Source organism: Pantherophis guttatus, chromosome 9 (genome assembly GCF_059756535.1).
Source record: "Pantherophis guttatus breed Tessera chromosome 9, ASM5975653v1, whole genome shotgun sequence".
In the NCBI taxonomy this organism is placed as follows: Eukaryota; Metazoa; Chordata; class Lepidosauria; order Squamata; family Colubridae; genus Pantherophis; species Pantherophis guttatus.
The window spans coordinates 1403275-1431265 of record NC_142071.1 but is presented as its reverse complement, the minus strand read 5'-3'; the positions used below and the strand labels follow the sequence as shown (position 1 = coordinate 1431265).

General features: G+C 40.0%; 1 protein-coding gene across 5 annotated transcripts in view; it reads right to left on the bottom strand.

Annotated features, from left to right (window-relative positions):
• Positions 1-27744, bottom strand: part of SLC23A2 (solute carrier family 23 member 2) — a 58929-nt gene extending 31185 nt beyond the window's left edge. Inside the window, exons 1-4 of one of the 5 annotated variants that reach the window (XM_087875775.1) lie at positions 27279-27420; positions 16290-16346; positions 1728-1980; positions 348-446 (exon numbers count right to left, since the gene is read on the bottom strand). In XM_087875775.1, the coding sequence (XP_087731901.1) occupies positions 348-446; positions 1728-1832 (204 nt within the window). In that variant the 5' untranslated portion in view covers positions 1833-1980; positions 16290-16346; positions 27279-27420. Of the gene's footprint in view, positions 1-347; positions 447-1727; positions 1981-16289; positions 16347-27274; positions 27447-27593 lie in introns of those variants that run through there. The other 4 variants (XM_060683323.2, XM_060683325.2, XM_087875774.1 and 1 more) reach the window with 4 other exon arrangements.
• Between the last annotated feature and the right edge of the window lie 247 nt (positions 27745-27991).

The following is a 27991-nucleotide window of genomic DNA, read 5'->3' as shown; positions in this document are numbered from 1 at the left end:
TGTACTTTATCAGAGCCTGCAACCTTATAGAAATGGGTGGGTTTTTTTTAACTTTCCCTGGTTGAGAAAAGATTGGGAGTGCCTTCCTCTATTTTTATCTCCAAACTTAATTTTACTGCATTCAACAATCAGCATCTCGAGTCTTCAAGCTCTTCCTTATTACGGCCATGTAGCCTTAGAATATTAATGTTGGCCCTCCTTTAATGATTCTGTTCAACAAAAATCAGTTTGAACTACTGAAGAACTCCACAAGGCATTGTTAGCAGCCAAATTTGAGCAAACATCCAAATTAATTAAAACAGTTCATTTGTATCAAGATGTTAGGGTTCATCTACTTTTTAAGATACCTTTTCTGCAATTCCATTTTCTGTGGTATAGATTGCCATAAGTTCTGTGTCTTCTGTATCTTGATCGCCACTTGAGGTTGCTCCTCCACTTATTACAGCCTAAAAAAATAATTATAATAATTAATAGTAATACTCTAAAATAATTACAGAGTATATAATACAATCTTGTATAACAGAATATTAATAATATTTTTAAACCAAAACACAGAACAACGTAAAGTACAGAAAATGTTTGAATCCACTGACTAGTTGGCAATGAGAAGTGTCAAGTCAAAAATAAAAATCCGATAATGCAAATTTTCCAAAATTACAGGCAAAGTGTCTGAACTTTTCTGTTATTTGGAGTGAAGAATTAGATTTTGTCCGTTGCATCCAAAGTTAACAGAATAGGGATTCTTAAAATCAAGATGTTTGTTATTGTAAAAAATATATTTAGAGAAACAATTGCTCTACAACTACAATTATAACGTAGATTCTAAATTTGGCAAATAAAGAAATAATTCCAATATAATGTATTGTTTTTTAATTATATATAAAGTACTAAATATGCAGATATGTATCTATAGTAAACTTAGATTCTTTTTATCATGAACCTCATGTACCAAAGTATGGGGTTTTTTTATTGCATTACCTTAGATTTTATATTATGCAAGTGCTTTATTTTAAATTCTTAAACACAATGCATAAATTTACACATTTATATCCTTGCCATTTTTAGCTGCTCTATTCCCTCAAGGATCTGAGTAGTGCATTTCTGTATCATTGCCATCTCTAGGATAATCTGTGGTGCAGCAACCAGGACTCAAATGACCTTCAATGAATTGTAGTCCTTCAAAGAAGCTTTGTAACATCCTTGGGGATAGCTGAAAGCAATCTTTTTAATCTCATTTAATGCATTCAGAGAGATAAGAGTATGGTCACTTGAGCCATCCAATTAGCCAACCCTATTGCATCAGTTTTCTGAACAAAATAAGTCATTCATAAGCCGTTGTCAAATTCATTTTATAAGCTTGGAATGGCTGTTCCTTTTAAGTCCTTTTGCTCAAAAATACACTCGGCTCTGGCCTTCAACAGATCTGATTTACCCAGACAGCTTTTATAACACTGTCCTCCTTCAGAACACAGCAATCAAAAGCTTGCAGAGGAAGCACCTGTCAGAAAGGGATTGTGACATCAGTGAGAAGCACATCACAAGACACTACTTCTCTATGCTGAACTCAAAAGCCTGCCATGTAAAAATGTATTTCCATGACTCACTTCTTGGAGAATTAGTGCTTAACCCAATATGACTTCTAAGGAAGACTACTAGAGATTTAGTAGTATTGTGACACACCGGCCTCACAATACTACTAAAAAACAAATTTCTAAACATGAACTTACTGGCAACGTAAAGAAAGCAGTGTGCTTGGCTTCATCCTCATACTTGGCCTCTGCTGGGTTTCCAGTTTCTACGGATTTTGAAGTAGTGTTTTTGCCAATCCCCATGGCTTTCCAAAATAGTCAGAAAACTGAATTGGTGACTAAGGTATATGGGCAGACGCGGAGTGTTCCGTAAGAAGGAAAGCACCAGAGAAGAGCCGTATCGGGGTCCTTTAGCCTTAGGTCCTGCACACCTTCTGTCCCTTTATGGTCCCTAGAAATGAAAAAAGATGAAAAGACATTTGCAAGCATTTCACAACCCTCACCATGAGTAAGGTCCTGTAATTGATGACTTACATCATGAATGTCATTCAATTATTAAGGTTTCCTTCCATAAGGTTAGTTAATGGCAATGTCCTCCCAAATTATTTTGGTGATACCAATTGATTGATATTGACAACTTGATTGTGCCATCAAGTTGTTTTCAACTGATACGGTAGATATCTATAAGGCAGGGGTGTCAAACTCATGTCGTCATGGCAGCATCACATGATGTATTGTGACTCCTCGTTAAAGTGGGTGTGGGCGTCGCAGACTTTTTCTATAAAGGGGCAGAGCTCACCCTTCTACCTCTGAAACAGTGGCTGGCAAGTCCACAAGCCAAGGCCATCCTTGCCCAAAATGCCCTGTCCCCACCCAAGCCTCAGCCTGAGTGAGGCTTGGGCCTTGGTTCAAGTTAATGAATTCGTTTTCAGATTAATAGTTCAGTATGAAGAAATCAGGGAATGAGAGTTCTGAGGATTAGATCAGATCAGAAACCCATAAAGCAGTGTTTCTCAACCTTGGAAGGGGTTGAGAATCTGGGAGTTGAAGTCCACCCATCTTCAAGCTTCCAAGGTTGAGAAACACTGCCATAAAGGCTAGACAGAACTCTACGTATACAATTTTAATCTTCTTAAGGGTACATAAGTATCTCCTGTCATAAAACAGCAGTTCAATCAAGAATTGATTTCTCATCCTTTGGTTGCAAGACTTTGCCCTTTCGCCCAGCTGAAGCAGCCAGTCATACCAAATCAGCCCCATGCTTCGTTTCCCTCCGACGGGGAACAATGACTATTAAAAATCTATTACTTGTTCTGAAATTCCATCCGAAAGATAGATGAAGTGAAAGCAGCTAACAAAAGCAGGAGTACAGGTCAGAACAAATCACGAAGCCAAAAAGAGCAAGGGGAAAAAAATGTTCCATTTAAAAAAACACAATAAGGGTGATTTATTATAAAAGGCAATCAAGAGAATAAACCTGTTTATTTGGAGAAATTGGAAAATTAGTCCATGGCACTTTCAGGTAACTTTCCAACAGAAAAAAAAAAAACAGTGAATAGCCCTGCAATTAGAAATAAATCCCTAGACAAGCTCACACAAATTCTTTAGCAAACTAAGAATGTACTTTCCCTTCTTCCAAAAAAAAAAAAAACCAAATACCTAGAAAGACTAAAAGGCACATTTAGAAGCAAGAAACAGGCAGAAAGTAGTTAGGAAATGCTCCTTCTATAATACATAATGTTTGTTCTGCAAAGTCAGAGCAGCCCTTCATGGGAACGCAAAGAGGAAAAAATGTGATTCAAGTATCTGCTTAGTCATAATGACAAAGCTCATCGCACGCTATTTTAAAAAGACTTTCACTAGTGAAACAACCGAGTAAATCACAAGTTTACACACCAGGCCAAAAGTAAAGAAATCACATGGCAGCTAAGAGAATGAGTGAGCCCCCCCCCAATATCTTGGGACTGTGCCAACTTTTGGGATCTTGGTGCCCCCCACCAACCCACACATACACAGAGACCTTTTTTCCCAAAGCCACATGTTGAGTTCACACAGCAAGGAGCACCTCTCTCAAGCCTGGAATTTCACTGTTGGTCAGCTTACAGATTTGCAAATTGTGAAGCCCTACAGTAAGGGATACCATTAAGTTCTCACAATAGAATCACTCCAACTGAATTGTCACCCCCTAGGACAGTTCTAATAGAAATTCATGTGGACAAGGTTAACTTTTACTTCTTGTTTCTAAAATAGCAGAAAGTTTGTGCAACCATAGAAACATCTAGCTTAGGGATTTAATTTTACTGAACCGTTAGCAAAAAAAAAATAATAATAATCCGGAACATTATCCTCCCAATTTTTTGCATGAGAAGAGATGGGAGGGAAAGGGGGACAGAAAACAGTTGGGATTAACGTAATAAAACCGAGGTGGCTGCCAGCAGAGCAAGCAAAGAGGTTAAGAAAAACCGGCATCAGTTTCAAAAGAGGTTTAGCTTGGCCAACAAACCAGATTCCGTTTGAAAGGTCTTCACAGAATGTCCCGATTAGCAAAACAAAAGCCCTCTGAAGTATTCTGAACAAGCCAAGCAGATAATTTGCGCAGGATGAAAAGACTGCCAGAACTTAATTCTGCACAACCAAAAAGTCTTTCATTTTCTCCCAAAATGATTACTTCGAAGAGTTGAAACTTGGAACGTTGGTCAACCCAAATTGTCCTTTCGGTCCCGGTGCAGAGATGGTTACAACAAAATTTCCTATCAAGGTTAACTGTCAAAAGAGGGGATTTCGGAGCCTCAGATTTTCCATTAAAAAAAAAAAAAAAGGACAGCACTGTCTTGTCAAGCCCGAAGAAGCAAGAAGGAAGATAATTCTAACACTAATCTGGGTTATATAGAATATTGACCTCAATAAGAATAATTTCTCAGCCTTGTTTATAGTAAACTAATTAAGATGGAGTCTGTTTGAAATGCTTTTTCTTATATTCTCTGAGATCAACGTTCAGATTCCGTTCCCTCTGCTTTCCCACTGGCTGAGGAGGGCAAGACAACTGACGGAAGTCTTACAATAATCCGGAGTTGATTTTTTTTTCCTGGAAGGGCAGGCACGATTGGTCTGAGGAACATGCGAGAAGCCACAATCCAAAAAGATAATGATGGGACCTGGACAAAAAGAGACCACCTTGATTTCTATGGCGATTCTTCCATCATCCAGGTTGTCCCAAAGGTGCTTTCCCCACCCACCCTCCAAGAGGCAGCTGGACTTTTCTTGTTTTTTCTTTGAAGACGTTTCACTTCTCCTCCAAGAAGCTTCTTCAGCTCTGACTAGATGGTGGGGAATGGAAGGGTTTATATTCCTTGCAGACAGCTGGTCCTTTGCATCCTTTTAGAGGGTCGTTGAGACACTTGGGAGGTTTATCTGTGTCCTCAGGGCCACCTGAGTAGTGCAAATGACTACAGGAACCATTTGCACTACTCAGGTAGAAAACAGAAAGAGGGGCTTACGCTAACCCCACCTCACCCCATTTTTCCCAGCTGTTCTGTCTGTGTTCTGTGATTTGTCCCAATCTTCTCCAGAATGCACCAGTGCCCCTTTTGTTCCAAGAGAGTCATACAAGTGAAAAGAAAAGGAAGGGCAGGGGCTCCCATTAAAACTATTCTGATGTGATTTTCAATTTCAACAGTCTACTTCTGATTTGTAAAATCAGGAAAATGGGTTTCTTTTTTACCAGTGGCCCCTGATTCAGCTATGACAGTCCGAACCTCAGGTAATATGTTTACGCTATTAATTCGAAGAATAATGAAATATTCCCTGTGGATGTTTATTTCCTTCTGGGTTTTTTTAAATTCCTTCATTGCTTCACCTTTTTTAAATAGGGTATTCTCTACCTATGCCATCTTTAAGGGGACATTCCTATGTAGCTTGTCAGTGGCTTTATATGTGCTTGTTTGTGGTAAGTATTTTTACATTCTGCCCTTAAGCTAGTTATTAAAAACATTAGCAAAACAAACTATTCAAATGCAATTAAACTGCCAAGTAATCTGCATGATTTGTCATGACTTTACTAAAACAAAAGGGAAAGATTAACTGACTTGCAATTCAAAGGTCTTCTTAAACAGAAATACAGACTGAATATGACATCCAAAAGAATATTATGTGAATGTCCCAAACCAGGAATTTACCGAGAGGGTCTCCAAATCAACAGGCCCCCTTCCACTGTTGACTGTGCATCAAGAACCCTGAGAGGTCAGGATCAGTCCAGAACACAAGACAGAAACTTACTCCCAAACGGAGGAGCAGGAGATCAAATCAGGACTCACTGGTGGAAAAATATCACTTATGTAAGCTGTATGAAACCATTTCACTCCAATGCAAAGACATTGAAAATGGTCCCTTAAACCAAGCAACATTCCAGGAATCAGAATTCTGTAATGGCTCACTATAACAATATCCCAGATGAGGTGATCAATCAACTATCAAAAGAATCTTTTTTTTTTAATTTTGCCCCTTTGTTATATTGTAAATCTTCCCTGTCCTATGTTCAAATCTTCCTATTCTCTTTTTTTCCTCAACTGTTCTTGGCATCGTACTTCAAATTTCCCGCATCAGTTAGTCAGTCTTCATTTTCTGTCCGTTTCAGTTCACCTAAGTACTTCCTCTGCCGGATGCACGGTTCCTCAATGAGTGCTATCTGATTTATTTTTTTACATTTAGATCCTTCGCCCTTCCTGCAGCTCAAGGCAATTTTCCTGGGGATCCTTTTTCCCTTTGATCCCCATGACAGCAGCCCTGTGCGCTGGCTTAAGTTGAGAGAGAGCGACTGTCCCAAAACCACCCCGTGGGTTTCTATGCCTGACGGTAGATCTGACCTTGAGTTTCCTCAGTCCTACTCAAAGACGTCGCGCTTTCTTAAGATTATGGAAGCTGCAATCTGGCAGGGCAGACAAAGATGATTCAGAACCTCCAAAACATGTCCTACCCATTAATGGTTAACTTTAATATTTAATACCAGTAGGAGAATCGCTATGGCACAGTGGACCTAGCACAGGTTCAAGTCCCCTGACAGCCACAGAAGCTTCCTGGGGATTCTTTCTCAGCCCAAGCTACTTCCTGAAGTGTTGTAGGGAGAAACCAGAGGAGGATGTCCTTACATTTGTCACTATTAGCTCTGGAAAGAAAACCAGCATTGAAATCTAATAAATAAATCCCGTAATATGGATAGCAAAGCTGAGGCTGAAAAATTTGCCAAAGCAGATTTTTAAAATCAGAGATTGTTCTGATCTGTAAAGCTATGTCATTACAAGAATCTTACAAGGTATTTATAAATATATATATATATATGATACTGATTCATCTCAAAATGCTAAAGTACACTGACAATCTTAATCAAAAAGTCTTTTTCCAGTTATGAAGATTCAATGTATAAAATATTTTTAATATCAAAATTTAGCATTGCTACATATAAACTGCTGTTGGCATCTTACTAATTGAGCACTTCCTCCATATTAGTTATATATTTCATTCAATAAATTATCTTACCTTAAGATACTAGCATGGATATGATTTATGCAAAAAAAAAAAAATCATCTGCTTCCTATCAGTTCCTGCCAGCTGTTGAACTCTTTTATGGCAAGAGAACAATGATGGAGGAATTTAAGTTTTAGATATTGTATAACTGTATCCAATCAGAAGTAAGTGTTTTATATTACACAATGACTTAAAAATACCAAAAATCACCACATGGTCACATGGTATTGTATAAACCTCTGACATAACTATAACATTTTCTAAGTATTAAAGTAGCTGTTTAAAAAAAAATTGTACAAACAAGTTATGAACAAGTTATGTCATGTGCCCTGAAAAATAAAGTTACATATCAGAGAAAACTCGGGAAGAATTATGCCAACTCCGTAAAAAGGTTAACATCCATTTCTGCAGAATGGGAATCATTCCAGCAAAGGCTCTGTTGCTAATTTCAGAGAAATGCAGTGTATCAAATGAACAGCTGGAAGAAATGTCATAAGATTCAGTAAGATCACGATGAAAGGAAGCATCTATGCCACTGGCGTCCTAGCCATGTCTTAAGATGCTGTCAGAAGCAGCTGCGTGCAAGGGAATACAAGCAGTTTCTCCTGCTATGTTTCTATCTTCATCAATTACAACAGAGGTACCTGCTGAACTGATCCTTGATACAGAGGCTGGCTTGAATTATTTTTTTCTGACATGGCATTAAAGAGAAGAAAGGCCAGAGCAGCAAGCTTACGACGAGGTGCTTTTCCACACATTTCAGTGCCAGGGATGGCTCTGCAGGGACCAAGCAAATTATACTAGATGTTAGCACAGGCTGTAAAATGGGAATCCTGGAATGAAAAGCCTTTGGCAGGTCTCCGACTTAATCCTGACAGTTTGGATTGGATATTTTCTTGAATAAGCCACAAATGGACCCGTCTGCCACAACCAGGAAGTCAAAATTAACTGACTTGGCTATGGGAAGCCAGACTAAGTAACATACAATCGCTGCCTATTGCTAGGATCAAGAGGCGAAGTATGTTGATTTGACTTCATTCAGAAGCAGCACAGAAATAGCACTTTAGACGTAACAGTGAAAATATGATGGAAAAAACACACACAAGTAGTTTGGGGAAAAATCCAGGATGGGAAGAAAATAACATTGCACAGTGATATATATATATACAAAGACCAAGATGCATGAAGATTTAAAAGAATGCCCTAGGGAAAATTTCTTTTATATTTCTCTACATTCTCAAAATTTCCCTCCCTTCTTATAGCAAGCACTTTTGAACAAAAGTGTGGGTGAAAGTGTTTGGGCAAAAATAGACGCATGAGGACATCAAACTAAAGTTAAGTTTGGTAACCTACATTTCCTATACTTCAATTTCCCCCCAAATTTCTCTTTTGATACAGAGGAAAGTTATGTAAAGGAATTATGCTAACCGGACAACTTCTATTACTGTTTTTTAAAATAAGGCTGGCTGGCACACAGTATATATGTCTGCAATTACTGTGAGTTCGAATCTCCCCAGGCTCAAGGTTGACTCAGCCTTCCATCCTTTCTAAGGTAGGTAAATTGAGGACCCGGATTGTGGGGGCAATAAGCTGACTTTGTATAAATATACAAAAGTATGAAGGCTATTGCTTAGCACATTGTAAGCCGCCCTGAGTCTCCGGAGAAGGGCGGCATATAAATCAAATTAAAAAAAAAAAAATGCATACACCACTTTCTGGAAATGTTATTTTCTTATGTATGCCAAATAGTCCTTATTTTTAAAATGCTCTAATGCTATATTATCAATGAGTTTACTATGTACTCTCAATGTATGCAGTCAAGAGTCCAAAATCATTTTTTCTGGAAAAACACAGTTGTTCAGTCTCTCCATATAAGTACCTCAAGACATCTTTAATTCAGTAAGGATTTCATATTGCCTCTCGAGAGTGCAATTACACAGGGTCTATGCCATAATTAATGCAAATTACAAGCTATGCAGATTTAATTGCTGATTTCAAAGCAACGGCATCATGATTACGGATTTTTATTCTGCCACACACATGCAAAGCGCTGCTGCTACAGAGCTTGTTGTTATCCCACAAGTCAGAAAGAGTTTCTGCCCACCCACCTTAACCGAGAGGCTTCATCTGCATCAAACCTCAGAACTAAGTTTCAGATGTTGAGGGTTTGAACAACTGGCCTGGGAAACAACATGGACCGAGCACAGGCAACGTAACACGAGGCAGTTCTATTCAACATAAATTAAGATTTTGCTTTTTATTGCTGTACTTATTAACTATCGTTGTCTTCCTATAACTCTAAACGTCTCAGGCTGTTATATTAGTTCCTCTTCGCCATCAAGTTTAACTTCATAGCAAATGAAATGTGAATATCGTCTGTATTACTCCCAACTGTTAAAAGCATTGTGTCATTCCTGCTTTTTTTCCTTATGAATACTGACTATAATGCTCATGTTAAGGGTTGAAAGAACGGTTTATCATTACCTTAAAGAGAAAAGAGGGGGTTACACTTTGAGCACTTTTGCTCCTGTCTTCAAAAAAGGCTTCAGGTACTAAACAGAACTCTATTTCTTCCATTTTTAACTGTCAGTAATCAGCCATAGAAGAGACTGGAATGAGGGGGGCTGACCTCAAATCACCCAGGGACTTTCCATGGTAAGGATGTATGAGAGGCTGGACCTTCTGGACTTAAGCCAAGCGTCTTAACCATGAGCCACTCTGATTGTTCCTTTCTAGGAATAAAGCGGAGGTCCTCAAACTTGGCAGCTTTAAGACTTGTGGACTCCAACTCCCAGAATTCTCCAGCCAGCATAGCTGGCTGGAGAATTCTGGGAATTGGAGTCCACAAGTCTTAAAGCTGCCAAGTTTGAGGACCTCTGCTCTAGATTATCACCCAGGGACATTCACTGGGCCTTTCCCAACTCCACCCGTCCTTAAGTCAGCAGAAAACTGCACTGGCACGAACTCTGCTGCCTTCCTTGCTGATCCCCATCTTCCCTTTGTTCTGACTCACGACCAAATAACGTCGGGGCCAAATAACATCGGGCTGGTTCTGCAGGTGCAGCCCGGGGCAGGCAGGACCGCTGCAATCGCAGCACCGGTGCAGGACCAGCTGCACAACTCTAGAGGCCACTTCTTTTAACCGTCTGCCGACAATCTAGTTTATGGTTTAAGCTGGATAGAGCGGGCTTTTTGGGGTGGGGGTGGGGGAGATGTTTCTCTTAGGGACTTCTCAGAACATTAGATAGCAACAAATAACCCAGTGGATTATGTGTATCGTGCTTAACAGCTTTTTACTCTGCACCTCACCTCTCATCCTTGCAAAAGCCACTGTTTGTTTAAGCACATTCCTTTTTTAAAATAAAACGGTTACATAACAATGGATTTTCTGTCCTTTGAGATATAGCGCTCTGGGATAGATTCTCTGTGCAGTAGTTTACTTTACCTCCTGACCCTTCTAACCATTCCCCACCCTTTTCTCCCATTCTCCTACAATTGCTTATACAGTACTTTCTATCATTTTAATTATTTTATCATTACGATCATGATTCACCACTTGTTGCTTGTATGTACACTGAGAGCTTCTGCACCTGAGACAAATTCCTTGTGTGTCCAATCACACTTGGCCAATAAAGAATTCCCTTCCCTTCTCTTCCCTTCTAATTCTTTTTTTTTTTTTAATTTGATTTATATGCCGCCCTTCTCCGGAGACTCAGGGCGGCTTACAATGCGCTAAGCAATAGCCTTCATCCTTTTGTATATTTTATAACAAGTCAGCTTATTGCCCCCACAATCTGGGTCCTCATTTTACCTACCTTAGAAAGGATGGAAGGCTGAGTCAACCTTGAGCCTATTCTAATTCTATTCTATTTCATGTATTCTATTCTATTCCATATTTTCTATTTTATTCTATTCCATGTATTCCATTCCATATTTTCTAGTCTAGTCTAGTCTAGTCTAGTCTAGTCTAGACTAGTCTAGTCTAGTCTAGTCTATTCCATATTTTCCATCCCATCCCATCCCATCCCGTCCCATCCCATCCCATCCCGTCCCATCCCGTCCAATCCAATCCAATCCAATCCAATCCAATCCAATCCAATCCAATCCAATCCAGTCCATCTTATTCACAGATATTGTAAATTCGCTGAGCTTCTGCTTTATTCAGTAACAGCATGTTTAAAACCTGAGGATACCTTTTCTTCCCTCAAGACTCAAATCACATTCCTACGTAGCCCTCATCCAGTATGCAACAATAGCAATCCAGCATCAGAAACGAACCTTCTTATACTGGTCAGAGCCTCGTTTGCTAAGACGGCATGGGAGATCAGATCAGCGTGCCTTGCAAGCTTCCTTCATGCAAAGGAGACTTTGTTTTTCCATCCATGGTTTATAGTAATAATAAACCGGAGGAGTGTTTCCAGTTCTTAGTTCTGCCTGAAGCAAGTGTCTCTTTTATGACTGGGGGTGTCCATCACATCAGCCATTATCTGAAAACTGCACACAGGAAGCTTTCAAACTCCCACAAGTGCCCCCTCACGAAAAACTGACAGGAGGACCCTTCAAACATTTTTTAAAATTCAATTATTAAGTATTATAAAATACTGTAGGAAGAAATATCCTTCTGGGTTCTGCTCCAAGTGGGGAAAAAGACACTGGAAACATGGAGACTGCTTGGAAAGATGGTTTAATGGTGGACAGGATCAATTGGTTTGAGTTCCTGAATAGAAAAAGGGACGAGATGGAGCTTGAGTCCCCGGGTTTTATGCCCTCTCTGACTTTGAACTTCCTGGGGGCCCAGAAAGAGTATCCTGATTGGTTGTCAGACTCCCAGGGGGTGAGGGGTCTTAGCTAGCCTTGCTGGCTGATATAATCTTCCCAGGTGCCATGTGGTGAGTTTCTGCTGCTAGATGGGTCCTATTGTGTTAGTTTCTGTTGCTAGATGGGTCCTATTGTGTTGCAGATGATGGTCCATTGACAAAGATTGAGTTTCTGCCTCTGGCCCATTGACAAAGGGTGGGGGCAGGAAGATGGGAGCTGCTTCGTCTTTATAACATGCTTCTCCATTTCTCATCCAGGGGAACATAATATTCTGCCTTTTTAATATTTCCCAAAATATTTCATTCCTCTAGGAAACGGGTGGGTGCTAACTTCTTACAATACAAAACATAAAAGTAAACAGAGGAACATTGAGGAAGGAAGGGAAAGGGGAAAGAGAAGTGAGGAAGGGTAGGAGAAAGAAAAGAAAAAGAAGCATTGACTTCCGAAACACTCTGTTTCAGTAAATTAAGACATTAGCATCGTCACAACTTTTTGTTTTTCCATAATAATATGACAAGTTGTTTCTATAAAGATCTATCAATCTAATCTATAAAACCCAAAGTTACATTCTTTTCCACATCAAGCATTCCCCTTTCCTAAAAATTCATAGTAATGTAAATGTGGCCTTATGATTAACTTCCTGCAGTTATTAGAGCATTTAGCGGTTAATCTGTGCAATAATAAATCCCAGAAAAATAATATGCCCAAGGTGCATAGCCAGAGGCAGGAGATGTAAGGATTGTTTCATTAATAAAAACTGTGGCATTTACAGCTGTATTGTTAAGAGTGCCAGATACCAGATATAAAAATAGGCAAGGCCATCTGGTTTTATTTTATTTATTTATTTGTTTATTTATTTATTTGTTCAACTTGTATGCCGCCTTTCTCTGAAGACTCAAGGCGGCTTACAATGCATTTAAAAACCATATATAAAAACATTAAAAATTAAAACATTAAAAACAATTAAAACCCATTCATATTTTGCCTCTTTCGACCTGCACACAAGGATGGCAAAATACGAAATGACTACAGAGGGTCCTTGATTTACAACAGTTCATTTAGTGAGTGTTGAAAGTTACGACTGCACTGAAGAAAGTGAGTGTTTTTCACATTTTCACATCACTGCAGCCCTCCCCATGGTCATGGGTTCAAAATTCTGACTCTTCGCAACTGGCTCATACTTATGACGGGTGCAGTGTCCTGCAGTCATGGGATCCCCTTTTGCAATCTTTTGACAAACTAAGTCATGGGGGAAGCCAGATTCACTTAACAACCGTGTTACTAATTTCACAAATGCAATCATTCACTTAACAACTGTGGGAAGAGAAGTCGTAAAATGGGACAAAGCTCAGTTAACAATTGTCTCGCTTAGCAGCCGAAGTTTTAGGGTTAATTGTGATTGTAAGTCAAAGACTATCTGTACTTGCAATTTTTTTTTCCCACTTCACTAACATTTGTACCCCTTTGGGTTTTTTTAAACTGTTTTTCCTTCTTCGTCTCTTTTTTTCCTTGCTCACTGGCACTGCATTCCAGATCTAAGGTTGTATGACTCCTTCATTCTTTTTTATCTAGAGTGAAGCTGTTAACTTTATAAAATCTTGTTCTGGAGAAAGCTTCGCTGCTTATAGATGTGTATGCAAGTTAAGGTTTGTGCATCACATGACGTTGTATTCTGTTTAATTTATGAACTCAACCACAACGATCTCAGTTCATACAAGGTGAAAACTAGACATGTGTGTGCATGCACACACTAATACCATGGTTTGGTGTGTGGCTAGCTTCTGAGAGGGAGAAAAATAAGTGTCTCTAGTTCAGATGATATACTAAGGAAATCATAAATACCACCAAGTGTATTTTTGATCTGCGTCTGATAGTGGCTGGATCCAACAAAAGTGATCCTATAGTGCAGTGTTTCTCAACCTTGGTAGCTTGAAGATGGGTGGACTTCAACTCCCAGAATCCCCCAGCCAATTCTGGGAGTTGAAGTCCACCCATCTTCAAGCTACCAAGGTTGAGAAACACTGCTATAGTGGCAAGAGTTACCTGCCAGAGCAGAACCTGGAAGAACTCCGCATGCTTCAATGCAGCCCTATTGTCAAGCTGCATTCCCACCCTTTGGTATTTGCTCAATGGCCGAATAGCCAATGAAGTCTCACCTCTCCTTATTTGAAAACAGAGGTTCCCACAAAGGGAACACTTATTTGGACACCTGGACTGCTGAATATAGATCTGTATGCTTCACTTGTTTACCACTTTGCACGTTAGGTAAATAATAGGTAGTAAGACCTTGCACCTACATTCCCTTTTCCTGCAAAATCTCATTCACCGTTTAAAAAGTTGTTTTCCTGTGCATGTTTCTTTTCATATAAAGGACTCATTTATTCATTCACTCATTATTCATTCACATTTGTTTTCTCCTGCATGCTTCATCCCTATTTCTCCTAAAACACGCAGAAGAGCTTCCTTCTTCTCCGTTGGTTTAGCAGGAGAAATACAAAACTCTTTTAACATTTTGTGAATGTTTTTAATGTTTAATGTTATCTAATTTTAGGTTCTATTTAATTGGGCCAAACTATGTTATAAAAATAATTTTAATTAGCAATTTTATGATGTTTGTGTATCTACATTTTTCTTGACTGTACACCGCCTTGAGTCCTACGGGAGAAAGGCGGTATAGAAATATAATAAATAAATAAATAAATAAATAACCGGAAGCATGGAAACGAAAGGGTGGTTAACCTTGTAGCACTGCCAATCACTGTCCCAGGGTACCTCAGCAGCACCCCAGAAAGCAAGAACGCTTTGCCAGCATCTGCCCATCAGACAGGCAGTTGGAGAAAGCTTGTTGGCGCTCAGGGGGACCCAGAACGAAAATGGGTTGCCATTCCGTAAATGAACGCTATTTTCTGTGCTAAGTAGGAGACAGTTTGCATACGGGACCGCTGGATACACAGAGGCTTCCTCCCTTTCTTTACACCTGATCAACGTCTCCATAGCACTAAGCAAAGGACCCTGAGTCCATGTAAAATAGGTAATCAGTAACTGTGGAAGATTCCTCTTATCAGCAAAACTGGAGGTTCATTTCAGGAGAGATGTACCATAATAAAAGATGTGCAGCTGGAGAGTGGGTGGCAGGAATATTGCAAAGTGCCCCAACTTCCTCCAGCTTAGGGACACCACTTATTAATAAAGTGTTTTGCATAACCTCCCCATTCTGACATTATAGAAATAACTGAAAGGATATCTTAGCTGTAATTTTTTAAAAAACTTCAAAATCCCCATCCTCTGCAAATTCAGGTCAGGTAGCAAAATGCAACATTACTAGGGTTGGAAATGGAAAAAGTAACCTATTAAGTCTTGCTGACATTTTTTGAATAACTACATTAAACAGCATACTGTGAGCCCAAGATTCCTGTACCGGTTGGGTTATAAATATCTATAAACATGGTAGTGTAATATAACAAAACTTTATTTTTACATTTGTAAAACAAATCTCAAGAAACCTCTGGAACGGCTACCAATATATTATTCAGCATCTCCAGAATTCAAAAAGATGTGTTAACCGCCTCCCTTTATATAACGTTTAGTTTTAAATATACCATTGCACAAGTATCATTACTAAGCAGAATAGGACATGCCCAGATGTATTCATTTTATGACGGTTATAAATACTCTCTAATAAACGCTAATAAAGACTCTCAGGTGTTTGTGGATGATTTCAAAATAACGGAAAAGGAAGGTCTCACTGTAGTTGTTTCGTTACATCGGGAATTATTATTGCACAATTGTGCCATAATTACAGATAACCATATTTGGAATTACAAAATGAAGGGAACTTGGACAGAAAAGATGGGAAGCATTCCATTCTCCGTCAGAAGCAAAGAAAACATTATTTCCTGTTTACATATCCTTGAGCATTAAATGGTATTTACACAGGTGCTTACAAAGGACTCCTCTTACAAAACTACCCAAACGTAAACTGGCCCACATCAAGTGAGCTGAGGATAAACTTCAAATCCTGCAGAACAAGTAGTCCAGGACACTGTGTGGACTTCTTGGGGCCTCTTTCTGCTTCTGCTACATTGAGGAAGTTGGTGGCCGAGCTCAGTTATTCCTCCTTTATCTAATCAGCTGTCCATGAGACATGTCAGGCCAAATTCACCTAGGAGCAAATCCTGGATTCCAGGTGCTTTCCCAATACAGGTAGTGCCAGGGGTGAAATGATACCGGTTCGCTCCGGTTCGGGCGAACAGATAGTAAAAAAAATGCTTTAAAAAGTAAAAAAAAGGCAAAACTGGATTATATAGGTCTGTTTCTTTCACACTTTATTTTTTGTTTGAACATTTAAGCAAGAGTGAGCAACATATAAAGTCACTCAAATGGAACCTTTGTAATGGAACTTTGCTTCTGCTGTTTACATACCTCCTGTTTTGTACAGTATCTATCACTTCAGAGGATGCTTTGAGAATGTTCAGAATTCTGCAAAAAAGGGAGGAAAAACCTGGTTGATTTCATTATTGGATTTTACCCAACATGTGAATCAAGCCTCAGCACCAATCAACAAACTGGTAGTCAAGGTGACTGAAAAATGAGAGCATGATTTCTCAACTATTTGGGGACAGGAAGCCTCATTATTTTAAGGACTGAGATGCAAGGCATAAAGGATGACTATTTCCCAAATAAATGCTACTTAGACTTCCTATCAGCTGACTCAGATCACACAATGAGTTTGAATTTACTATGAGCCCAATTCCTTAGAGCTGAGGAAGTGCTATCTTGTTCATCTCATTTCATGATGAGAATCTGCAGGAAACAAGTACAACCAAAGATAACCAGGAAGTAAATATTTTTGACAGATATAGAGGTATTGTCTACATTCATTCACAAAGAATGCAATCTAAGATAAAAATCTAGGCTACCTTGCTAAGTGAAAAGATTGAGTAGCAGTAATGCAAAGACAAAAGCTACTGTAGCTTCTCTAATCTCAAGGTAAAATCTCTACTTCTGTGCATGGGCCATTACCGATATTAGGGATACACTTCAAGAAGTCTGCTATTGTGAACAGTGCTCTGCGAAAGTATTTGAGAACAGAGCCAAATTCCAAAAAGCTTACAGTTTATAATAAATATAGAGTTGGCAATGCAAGAAAAACTCCAAGAAATGTTTAAAAAATGCTGCTGTAGATATTTCTGGCAGACTTCATAAACCCATAGCAAAAAAGTTTTTAAACTATAGCTAATTATAATATTAACAGCAATAGTAAGCAATAGTACATACTATTTAAGCAATAGGAAATAGGAAATATTTACAGACCCCTCGCATGCTGGACATAAACTGTTTCAACTCCTACCCTCAAAATGACGCTATAGAGCACTGCACACCAGAACAACTAGACACAAGGACAGTTTTTTCCCCAACGCCATCACTCTGCTAAACAAATAATTCCCTCAACACTGTCAAACTATTCACTATGTCTGCACTACTATTAATCTTCTCATCATTCCTATCACCCATCTCCTCCCACTTATGACTGCATGACTGTGACTTTGCTGCTTGTATCCTTACAATTTATATTGTTTCCTAGTATGATTTGATTGCTTATTTGTAACCTATGAATATCGTTACGTGTTGTACCTTATGATTCTTGACGAACGTATCTTTTCTTTTATGTACACTGAGAGCATATGCACCAAAGACAAATTCCTTGTGTGTCCAATCACACTTGGCCAATAAAGAATTCTATTCTATTCTATTCTACTCTAGTAACCAACAAAGTTATCTTTCCAAGGCCACGTGCTATTTATATTTCTTTTTATCCTGGGTCACTGGAAAGGTTGTTCTTTGGTGGGAAAATCAGAGTGAGTTATCGGGGAGAAGAATCCTTGCAGGGCTGAGGAGTCTTTCTTAAAATGTCATGGGCACTGACCCATTAAAGAACCATTATGCAAGCTCACCATCCTTGAATAAAGCTTCACTGTCAAAAAGTAAAGGATGCAATTACGTCAGCTTTACTTATTTTGCAAGTGGGATGACAAAATTAGGGATTTCTTAGTGAAAAAAACTGATCAGCGAGAAAGCATAGATAATTCTTATTTGAGCAAATCCAGTGTTTTCAATCCACAGCATGAAGCAAAATGAGGTAGCTGCACCAAGCATACAATTCCAGGGAACAATGAATACAGCAGACTTGGAACCCCGTAAACCAGAAGGGAAAACTCCAAACATTTGAACAACTTGCTCATTTCAACATGGGCTGCAAATACAAATTTCAAACGAACTTGATTCTAAATTCTCTAACAAAACATCCACTGAAGTTTTCAAATCAGATGACAGAATGTTTTGGATAAGCCAAAGGCATCAATTTCCAAAACCTTTTGGCACCTAATTATGGCTGGAGTTCCCTTATACCAGGGCTCTGCAACCTTAAACACTCAAAGAGCCATTTGGACCCGTTTCCCACAGAAAAGAAAACACCGGGAGCCACAAAACCCTTCCCATGCCTGACTATTTCTTGAGCGGCCACAAAACTAGCCTATGTAGTTGAATTAAATGTTCTGTTTTCTTCTGAAACTTTTCTTTTCTTGGACTTATCCATGGTTGGCCTACCAGAGGTTGAAAAGCTCAATAAATCATGTGCCGATAAGTGTTGTACATTGGCAGTTGTGATACATATTTTGAGTGACAGGGAGCCGCAGCAGAGGGGTGAAAGAGCCTTATTGATTGATTGATTGATTGATTGATTGATTGATTTTTATATGCCGCCCTTCTCCCAAAGGACTCAGGGTGGCGAACACAAGTTAAAAACATACAAGAATAAAAGAAAATCCCAATTAAAACAGAGACAAATAAATAATAAAAACCCAAGAATCAGAATCAGAATCAAGAATCAACCAGAGCCGCAGATTGCTGACCCCTGCTTTATACCAAAACTGCCAGCAACTTGCCTATTTATACAACGAGCAAGAACACCCATTCCTATAACAATAATTATTTTACTTAAAGGCTTTACTTTGTTCAAGCCCTAGGTGTGGCTGTATTGTATAGCCCAATTCAAGCATAACAATGGAAGTGACAAACCTCTGGAAGATAACAATATTGCTTTTAAAGTAGTAATAAATATCTGTAGTAATAAATGTCCCAAAATTTGTGTTTGTACTTTTGAACGTGCTAAACTAGCAATGATGGAGAAAAGCAACAGCACAAATTAGACCCCAATTCTAATAATTTTATTTTCAGTAAATTTCATTAGTGACTATGTTGAAAAGAGCTGGAAAATGTAAGTTTTTGATTCTAAAATTAAGCTTCAATCAAGATAAAGGCATCTTTGTTTTAGTGAAAGAAATGCTTAACCTAATTCAATGACTAAAGGGCCACATTAAAAAGGAACAAAACTCATATACTGTGTTAAATCATAAAGCAGTTTATTTTGGCTTGGCATATGGGAATCCAGACAATGTGTATATTCAGACACAGATTAAATTTATGCCCACTTTGGTTTCAAGAGTTTCTTGAATAAATCACAATAACTAAATTCAGACATCACATTAAGATATAAATGAGTTTTCAATTGTGGATTTATGTAATATATGAAACTAAAACTCAACAATTACACCATGGATTTATATATATGAATTAAACCTTTATATACGACTACACATACATTATACTTCTGCACACCACATGAAGATGTGGTGTTGCTTGTCCAACTCTCTCTGGTTATGATCAAATCTATTTCATTTATGAAATCATGGTTTATTTCAAACAGGAAACCATAACTGAATTATGATTGTTCCTGGCTTATAAAAGATTACCTGATTAAACAGGACATAAAGCTGTGTCTGAAAGCTGATTTACGTTTTATCTTGCCCCTCTAATCTAGAGACTCTGAGATTGGGCTGTCTAATTTTCATTAAAAAATTGCTGCAACTCATTTTTTTTCTCTCTCTCTCTCTCTCTCTCTCTCTTTTTGCTACACTTTTAGCAGGATTATGTAAATATATTACTTTGGCCAGGCCATATTTTAGCAGACCAACTATCACATACACTGAAATGAATATGTTTATTTCAACTGAATTATCTGTTTGTATCCAGGTTATTATATTCAGAACAACCCTGCTCCCATCTCCCAAGTTCATCAATGATGGAAAAAGCATTTGTTTTCTTTGAAATGTTCCGAATGCAGCCCAGAAAAGCCCATGGAATTCCTTCCCACTGTCTATTTCTGCATGAAGGTAAATAAATGGTGGGGAAGCCAATCCAGCTACGCACCTGTGAAGGCAGTTACAGGCGATGGAAGCCACGACCGGCCCGAACTCTGTCTAGCCTTTCCGACATCAGTCTAGGCTGGCTAAGTGCTGCCATCTGCTGTGACTACACACATGCATATACATGCACAATACATACACATATCACACATACACACACACACACACATGTATCACTATATTCTATTAAAATTCTTCAGTTTGTCAGCATGTAATCTTTAACTGGGTGACATGGTGCATCTTAGGGCGACAATTTTTGAACCAAGGCGCCTCAAATGGGGTAGCTTACAGAATATTCACAAAAGTCCAGGACTCCCATGGAACAGAAATTTTGCAAAAAATTTATAGAACATCTGAGGGAATCCCAGAGCCATAAGAGACATATAGCCAAAGACAAAAAGTCCTGGTGCCCCAGGGGTTAGAATCCAGTATTGCAAGCTAACTCTGCCCACTGCCAGGAGTTCGATCCTGACCGGCTCAAGGTTCAGCCTTTCATCCTTCTGAGGTCAGCAGATTGTTGGGGGCAACAGGCTGACTCTGCAAACTGCTTGTGAAGCAATATATAAGTGCTATTGCTATTACTGTTTGGTTCAGTCCTTGCTATATATGGCTAGATACATTTTTAAAACTTTGGTCCCTTTATTCTACTGAAGTCCTCATCACCCAGATTTTAAGGCAGGGTGTCTCATCCTTGGCAACTTTTGTGGGATTTTAACTCCCACGATTCCCCAGCCACAACATCTTCAAGTTGCCACGGTTGGGAAACGCTACTCTTGAGAGCGAGCACACCTTGCCCCGCTCAAAAGAATGTTCTGAAGATCTCGATACAAAAGTTATGGGCAGTTGTGAGTCTGGATATGGTTATGAACCTTTCTCGAAGCTTTCATCAATCCAGAGTCATCAAGCTGATTTGAGAAAAGAAAAAACAAATCGTCAGAAATAAATGGTCATTCTGCTTCCAAACAACAGCAGACAATTATCCAAGAAGTCACCTAAGTGAAACCACTGGAGGAGGACTTCATCAATTTGGGGTGAAGCATGCTAGCGATCCCCAGATCCTAGTCAGAGCAGCAAGTCAAAATCTTGATCTGGTGCCTGGAGGCTTTTGAAGTACTTTTGAAGGTAAAACAGTTTAGGATGAGTCTCAACAAGAGAGACAGGACTGTTTATTGAGAAGACTCATCTGGATCAGACTCTCTGTGAGTTGCAATTAGCTCATCTGATATGTCCTAACCGAGAGGATAAACTCTGGATTCCTCCCCGCCCTGAAATGTTAAGGAAGCCAAAGCCTCAAGGCAGAACTTCTGTTTATTCACTGCATGTATAACCGTCGTGTTGGCTTACTTCGATTAAATAAAATATCCACAAGTAGAATATGTAAGTATAAGAATTAAATAAGCACCAGAAAAATAATCAAACCAGATGTCGTACCATTCCCCATAGGCCCTCCAGAATACTTCTATTTTCATGAGGCCGAGAGAGTGGTGGGCAACCTAATTTTTAAACTCGTCTATAGAATTATAGAATAAGAGCTAACTCTTCCCTTATGTATCTTTGGAGAGTGTAACAGTCCTTTTCTATTAGCATTCAGAAAGGTGATTGAGACAGCATCTTCCTTATCTTTCCGAATGCAAGAGGCAACGTAACCAAGGCTAGGGATGGGGATTGATTTTGGGGGCTCATCTTATCTGTCTGTGTGTGTTACACATTTAATGGTTTCATGAGATGTAACTTGTCAAGGATTGTGCTACCAGGTGGCATGCAACTATCGAAAAATAAATAAAATCCAGGAATCTGGACTCTAAGTCAGCACTCATATCTCTTGTCAGAAAATGGGATTGAAAAAAGAAGGACTAGGGGTGACATGATAGCATTATTCCAGTATTTGAGGGGCTCCCACAAAGAAGAGGGGGTCAATTTATTCTCCAAAGCACCAGAGGGCAGGACAAGAAACAATGGATGGAAACTCATCAAGGAGAGAAGCAACTTGGAACTAAGGAGAAACTTCCTAACAATGAGGATAGTTAACCAGTGGAACAGCTTGCCACCAGAAATTGTGGCTGCTTCATCGCTGGAGGGTTTTAAGAAAAGAGCTATCTGAAATGGTATAGCTAGTTACTAGCGCTTTTAAATAAGAATAAGAATTAATACAGGCAGTCCTCGACTTACAACCACAAATGACTCCAAACTTGAGCTGGTGAGGATTGAACTCCTGGCAGTGAGCTGAATTAAGCCTGCAATACTGCGTTCTAGCCACTGTGCCACCACAGCACCTTAATATAACATAACCTTAATCCTAATTAATAAGTGCCATGTCTGGTACCCTAAATCAACATAAGCTTAATCCTAGCTAAAAACGCACATTTACAGGTAGTCCTCGACTTGCACAAGTTCATTTAGTGAACTTTCAAAAGTTACAACAGGACTGAAAAAGTGACTTATGACCGCTTTTCACACTTACAACCACTGCAGCTTTTAAATAAGAATTCGTCCAGGCAGTCCTCGGCTACAGTTGAACCCAAAATGTCTGTTGCTGTGGGAGACAGTGGTGGCCTTTCCTGCCAAAGTTGTTAAGGGAATCACTGCAGTTGTTAAGTTAGCAACACACTTGTTAAGTGAGTTTTGCCCCATTTTAGGACCATTTTTTGCCACTGTCGTCAAGTGAATCAATGCAGTTAATAACATACTTGTTAAGTGAATCTGGCACCTCCCCTACAAAGCGAGTCTGGATGGCTTACAGATTTATCATTGATTCTTTGATTATTTCTCACCAATCCAAGCCCTTTTCAGGTAACACATTTTCTTTTTCAGGTAAACTCAATCAGCACACCTTTTAATGATTTGTGCGGTTCCTGGAACATTTTTTCATGATGTTATTATTACAACCCTGCCTGCATAATTTTCTGTAATAATCATGCAAAATGAATTTTCAGTGAATTCACATCATTATTTTGCAGATTTGAAAAACGTTAATTCACAAAAATATGATTGCATCTCCATGACCTCACAAACGGCAAGCATCACTTCTACCCATCAGTTCTATCTCTGAGCTACAGATACAGACCCAAGCAACAACAACAAGAAGACTGAATCAGAACTATGCCCTATTCCTGCAGCTACATTCAGTTACACCGGTGATATTTAATCAGGCGCATTTCCAATTATGACAGTTGAACTACTGTTTCATGAAGGATATGTGGAAATCAGCAACTTAAGTTCAATAAAAATGAAAGGGAAGCAGATTAGTTAACTGAAGAGAGGGAGAGTAGCATTTCCAGTTAATTTCCTCTTATTTCAAGCACAAAAAACATTCAATGAGACCTACCTTAGGGATTTAGTAATGTGTTACAAAAATTCCGCAATATTGGAGGGCATTATCTAACGTTTTGTTTAATACACGTGTAACTTGCAAAGTTGCAGGTGAAAAGTTATACAGGAAGGTGTCACCTCTCATCTATATCCTATTAAAACGCTCATGGCTATAACCTTTAACTGGCCAATATAATGCAACGTAAAGCAAAACATTTTCAACTAAGGTCCCTCAAATGGGCTAATTTAAAAAACACATTGGGACCCCGTGATTCCCTTGAAATTTGGCAAATTATATAAAACATTTATGGCATAAAAATTATCCTATTCCATACAAATTGTCACAAAAGATTTCCTGCTGGTGTTTGACTGTAGTATACAGTTCAACATGAGATACTTTCAGAGCAGATACATCTCTGAATATCTCCCTGAATTTTTAAGAGCTCTTCCACAACACCAGAAGCTCTGCAATTTTTGATGACACTGAGGAATTATCTTCAAAACAATGACCCAACAGAGCACATTGGGTAGTCTTAGGTTTTTTCCAGATTCTCAGGAAATATCCTTATTTATAAATGGTTAACCAACCCATAAACTTACTCAAGATAGTTAATATTTCTATTGTTAAAACACGTCATTGTTTCTTCCAGGCTGTCAACAGTATTACAGACTGCAAGCATAGTCCCTTTAGAACCACTACAAAATTCTGTAAGATGACTCGGCTTCTATCTTGTAAGTTTCCAATGCGATTCTGCTGATCATTCTGCTGATTCAGCTTTGTGTCACCATTCTCAGAACTGAATACTGGAGTCATATCTCTTACACTGAGATTAATGTTCACACCAGGTTGCACTATCTTTTTCTCATAATATCCACCATCATTCTGGGCATTGTTCTATTTTTTATTGATTCTGATGAGAATAAAAAGTTATTAAGCAATTGCTTAAACTATAGGTTTATGCTCTCATTTTCAAGATTGAATGGATGTAAGCATATGATTAGAACAAACCATTCGCAGAAAAAAATTGTAAGACAGAAATTTAATAATTATGAAGTTTCAAAATACCTTCATTCCTGCATCAGGACAGAATACCAAAGTGATCACACTGTTATCAAATGGGATATTTGATTAAATAGTAAGAATAACTAAAATCAAACCATAAAACCAGAGTGACAGGGAAATGAAGTCAGAGATGGAAGGTGCTGTTATTCTTGTTAAGGTAAAGATCACAAATATGCAAGTCACACAATTAATAGATTTACTAAAAACTAACATCATCAATCATAAAGTAATTATATTATATAGTCAACACCAAAAGAATTCTACAGGCAACATCACATTCAAAAATATTTAGGCAAAGCAAACCATTCGGACCCAACAGTAGAATTCTCCAGAAGAATTAATATTTCCAGAATTGGGCAACAAATGAAAAATGCCATGCTGTATAATCAAAATGACTTTATGGTTTCAAAAAGGTCTATTCTGCACCAGCAGTGGCAATCTCCCCCCGGGATTTTCTTATAGTTCAGCTGTAGATAACACATTAAAGTGTGCTAATATCAATCTGTAGCTCTTCTGTATTTCTATGTTACTTAAATATCTAGCTACATTTTTATTGATCGATGACAAAAATAATTTCTAGATATTAGTATAATGCTTCCATTTTACATTAGACTAAATATTACCAACTCAGCTTGGCTAAGGTGGGTTTGTCCTGGTTAGTATTTAGCTGGGACTGTATAGGAAGTTCAGCACTAGAATCAAACAGAGAATTCCACAAAACACCCCTGCAAACAACAATGGCAAATCATTTCTGTAAGGAGAAAAACTGAGTCTGGAGGCCGGCTGGCAGAGGATGGGCTCAAAGGCAACTTTGCTTTAAAAAATGTCCCTTACCAAGAACCTTCCATATAGATTAATTAAAACCCAATACTCTGCTAACTACTCACCCGATAAATTACAGTCAGATCTAGCTCGAGAGCTTATCAGAAATGAAGACGAGTGGGGGAAAATAAAAATCACACCCAGTGGTATGGTAAAATATCAGATCCAATCAATTTATGACGAAAGCCACATAGACGGAACTCAGCTGCATTATTCAGCTTTCAAAAAAATGTACAATATCATTATATTTTTTCCCTGCCTGGACAACCCTATAAGGTGGGTTGGGCTAAGAAAGAGTGACTGGCCCAAAGGTCACCCAGATGACTTGCAAGCCTAAGGAGGGCCTAGAACTCAGAACACCCCACCCCCCCGCCCGGCTTTTAAGCCAGAACCTTCACCATTCCAGATGGATGGATGGAGTGTGTGAGAGAGACAGAGATAACAGACAGATCTTTATTATTACATATATCTTTATATATCTTAGATATATTGTGTATCTATATGTATATGCTGTATATGCTACATATACAGACACACACACACACACATATAGATAGGATGAATGGATAGATAGATAGATAGATAGATAGATAGATAGATAGATAGATAGAGATAGGATGAATGGATAGATGATAGAGAGAGAGAGGGATGGATGGAGATAGAGAGAGAGAGAGAGATGGGAGAGATAGATGAGAGAGAGAGAGAGATGGATGGATGGAGAGATAGATGATAGATAGATAGATAGATAGATAGATAGATAGATAGATATAGAGGTAGGATAGGTAGGTAGGTAGATATAGATAGATTATAGAGATGGACAGACTGAGATAGATAGATTATAGAGATAGATAGATAGATAGATAGATAGATAGATAGATAGATAGATAGATAGATAGATAGATAGAGATAGATTATAGATATAGATATAAATAGATAGATAGATGATAGATTATAGATATAGAGTAAGATAGATAGATACGGATAGATGATAGATAGACAGATAGATAGAATAAGAGAAAGATGGAGAGAGAGAGATGGAGCGATGATAGAGATAGATATAATTAGATAGATAGATAGATAGATAGATAGATAGATAGATAGATAGATAGATAGATAGATAGATAGATATAAAACTACACATAGAATATAAAAGGAGGAGAGATAAGACAGATGGAAGCTACTGCATCTGCAAGCAGGAGAGAGACTTCCCATCCTAGGCTGCCTCCTGGTCCCGAAAGTCAGCAGCCCCTCTTCTTCCCCTCCCCTCCCCTCCCCAGGAGGCTCCAGCCACGTGCCAGGGGAACCGGTGAAGCTCACCCGGCCTCGGCCGCAGGTGAGTTCGCCCCCAACGCCTCCTCCTCCTCCTCCCCCCCCCACGGCCTCCCATTTTGTGGCCAAGGAAGATGGAGGCAGAGACCAAGGGCAGAGGACACCCCCCCTCCCCCCTCCTTCTCCCTCCCCGCTCTCCCCACCCCACCACCCAGCCCCCTCCCCCATTCCCCCTCCCCCTCCCGACCCCAAGGCCACCCCGGGGAGGGGGGGCACGTGTACTTGGGGAGGGGGTGGTGGACGGGGGGGGAGGGGAGGGGTAAAGGAGAAGGAAGGGGGGGGGTTCGATCCCGGAGGGGGGGGAGGATGAGTGGGGGGGGTCGGGCAGCAAGATGGCACCGCATCGCAGGGAGGGGCAGCCCCCCCGTATTAAAAAGAGGGGCGTGGCTGCGGAGGAAGGCGACCCCCCCCGAGAGCCTCCAGCGGCCGGAGCACCGACCCCGAGGGGGGGGGAGGGAAGGGGGGGCTGAAAAAAGGGAGGGGGGAGCGGGAGGGAGCGGGGAATGACACCCCCTGAGGCGAAGGGGGACGATGGGAGCGGGAATCCTCGCCTGAGGGCCCACCCTGAGGCGGGGGGGGTGAATGGGGGGGTGTGGGGAGGGGTCCCCCCATCCCTTCACCTGCCATGGCGGCGAGCAGCGGCTGGAAATGGCGACGGCGAGGCCGGCGGGGCTGCTGAGGGGAAAGAGCCGGACCGGAGCGCGCGCGACCGACCGACCGAGCGAGCCTCGACCCGCAGCGGCGTGAGGGGGAGGAAGGGGGGGGGAAATGAAAAGGGGGCGTGGCTCATCCGCGCGGCACGGGGGAGGAGTCAGAGAAAGGGGCGTGGCTCGGGTGAGGGGCCCGCCCCCCTCCTCGGAAGGTGGCGCGCCTGCGCCCCGCTCGGCCCCGCCCACTTGCCGTCACGTGAGTCTTTCCCCGCCCCGCCCCGGCCTGTACCTGCCGTGGCTGATGGGTTTGCCCCTCAGCGGTCGGCTGTGGACGATGGGTGGGTGGGGAGCCGAGGCGAGGCCTCTTGCAAAGGAGAGAGAGAGAGAGCGAGAGCTGGGCCGGAGGGAAGAGGGGGGGGCAGTCGCGATGACGTCGCGCCGTGACGTCATCGCACGGATTGACGTCAGCGAACTGCAGGATGCGCATGGCTGGATCTGTATGTGTGTGTGTGTGTGTCTGCAGCTGCTCTCCCTTTTTTTAAAAAAATAATTTTTATTGACTTTAAGTTTTAAAAACAAAGTAAAGGAAAATGCAACAAAAAAACAAAGATGCATTAAAAACACCTAACAAACATAACATTTATTTATTGTTTCACAGCTTCCTGTGTCGACATGGATATTTATTCT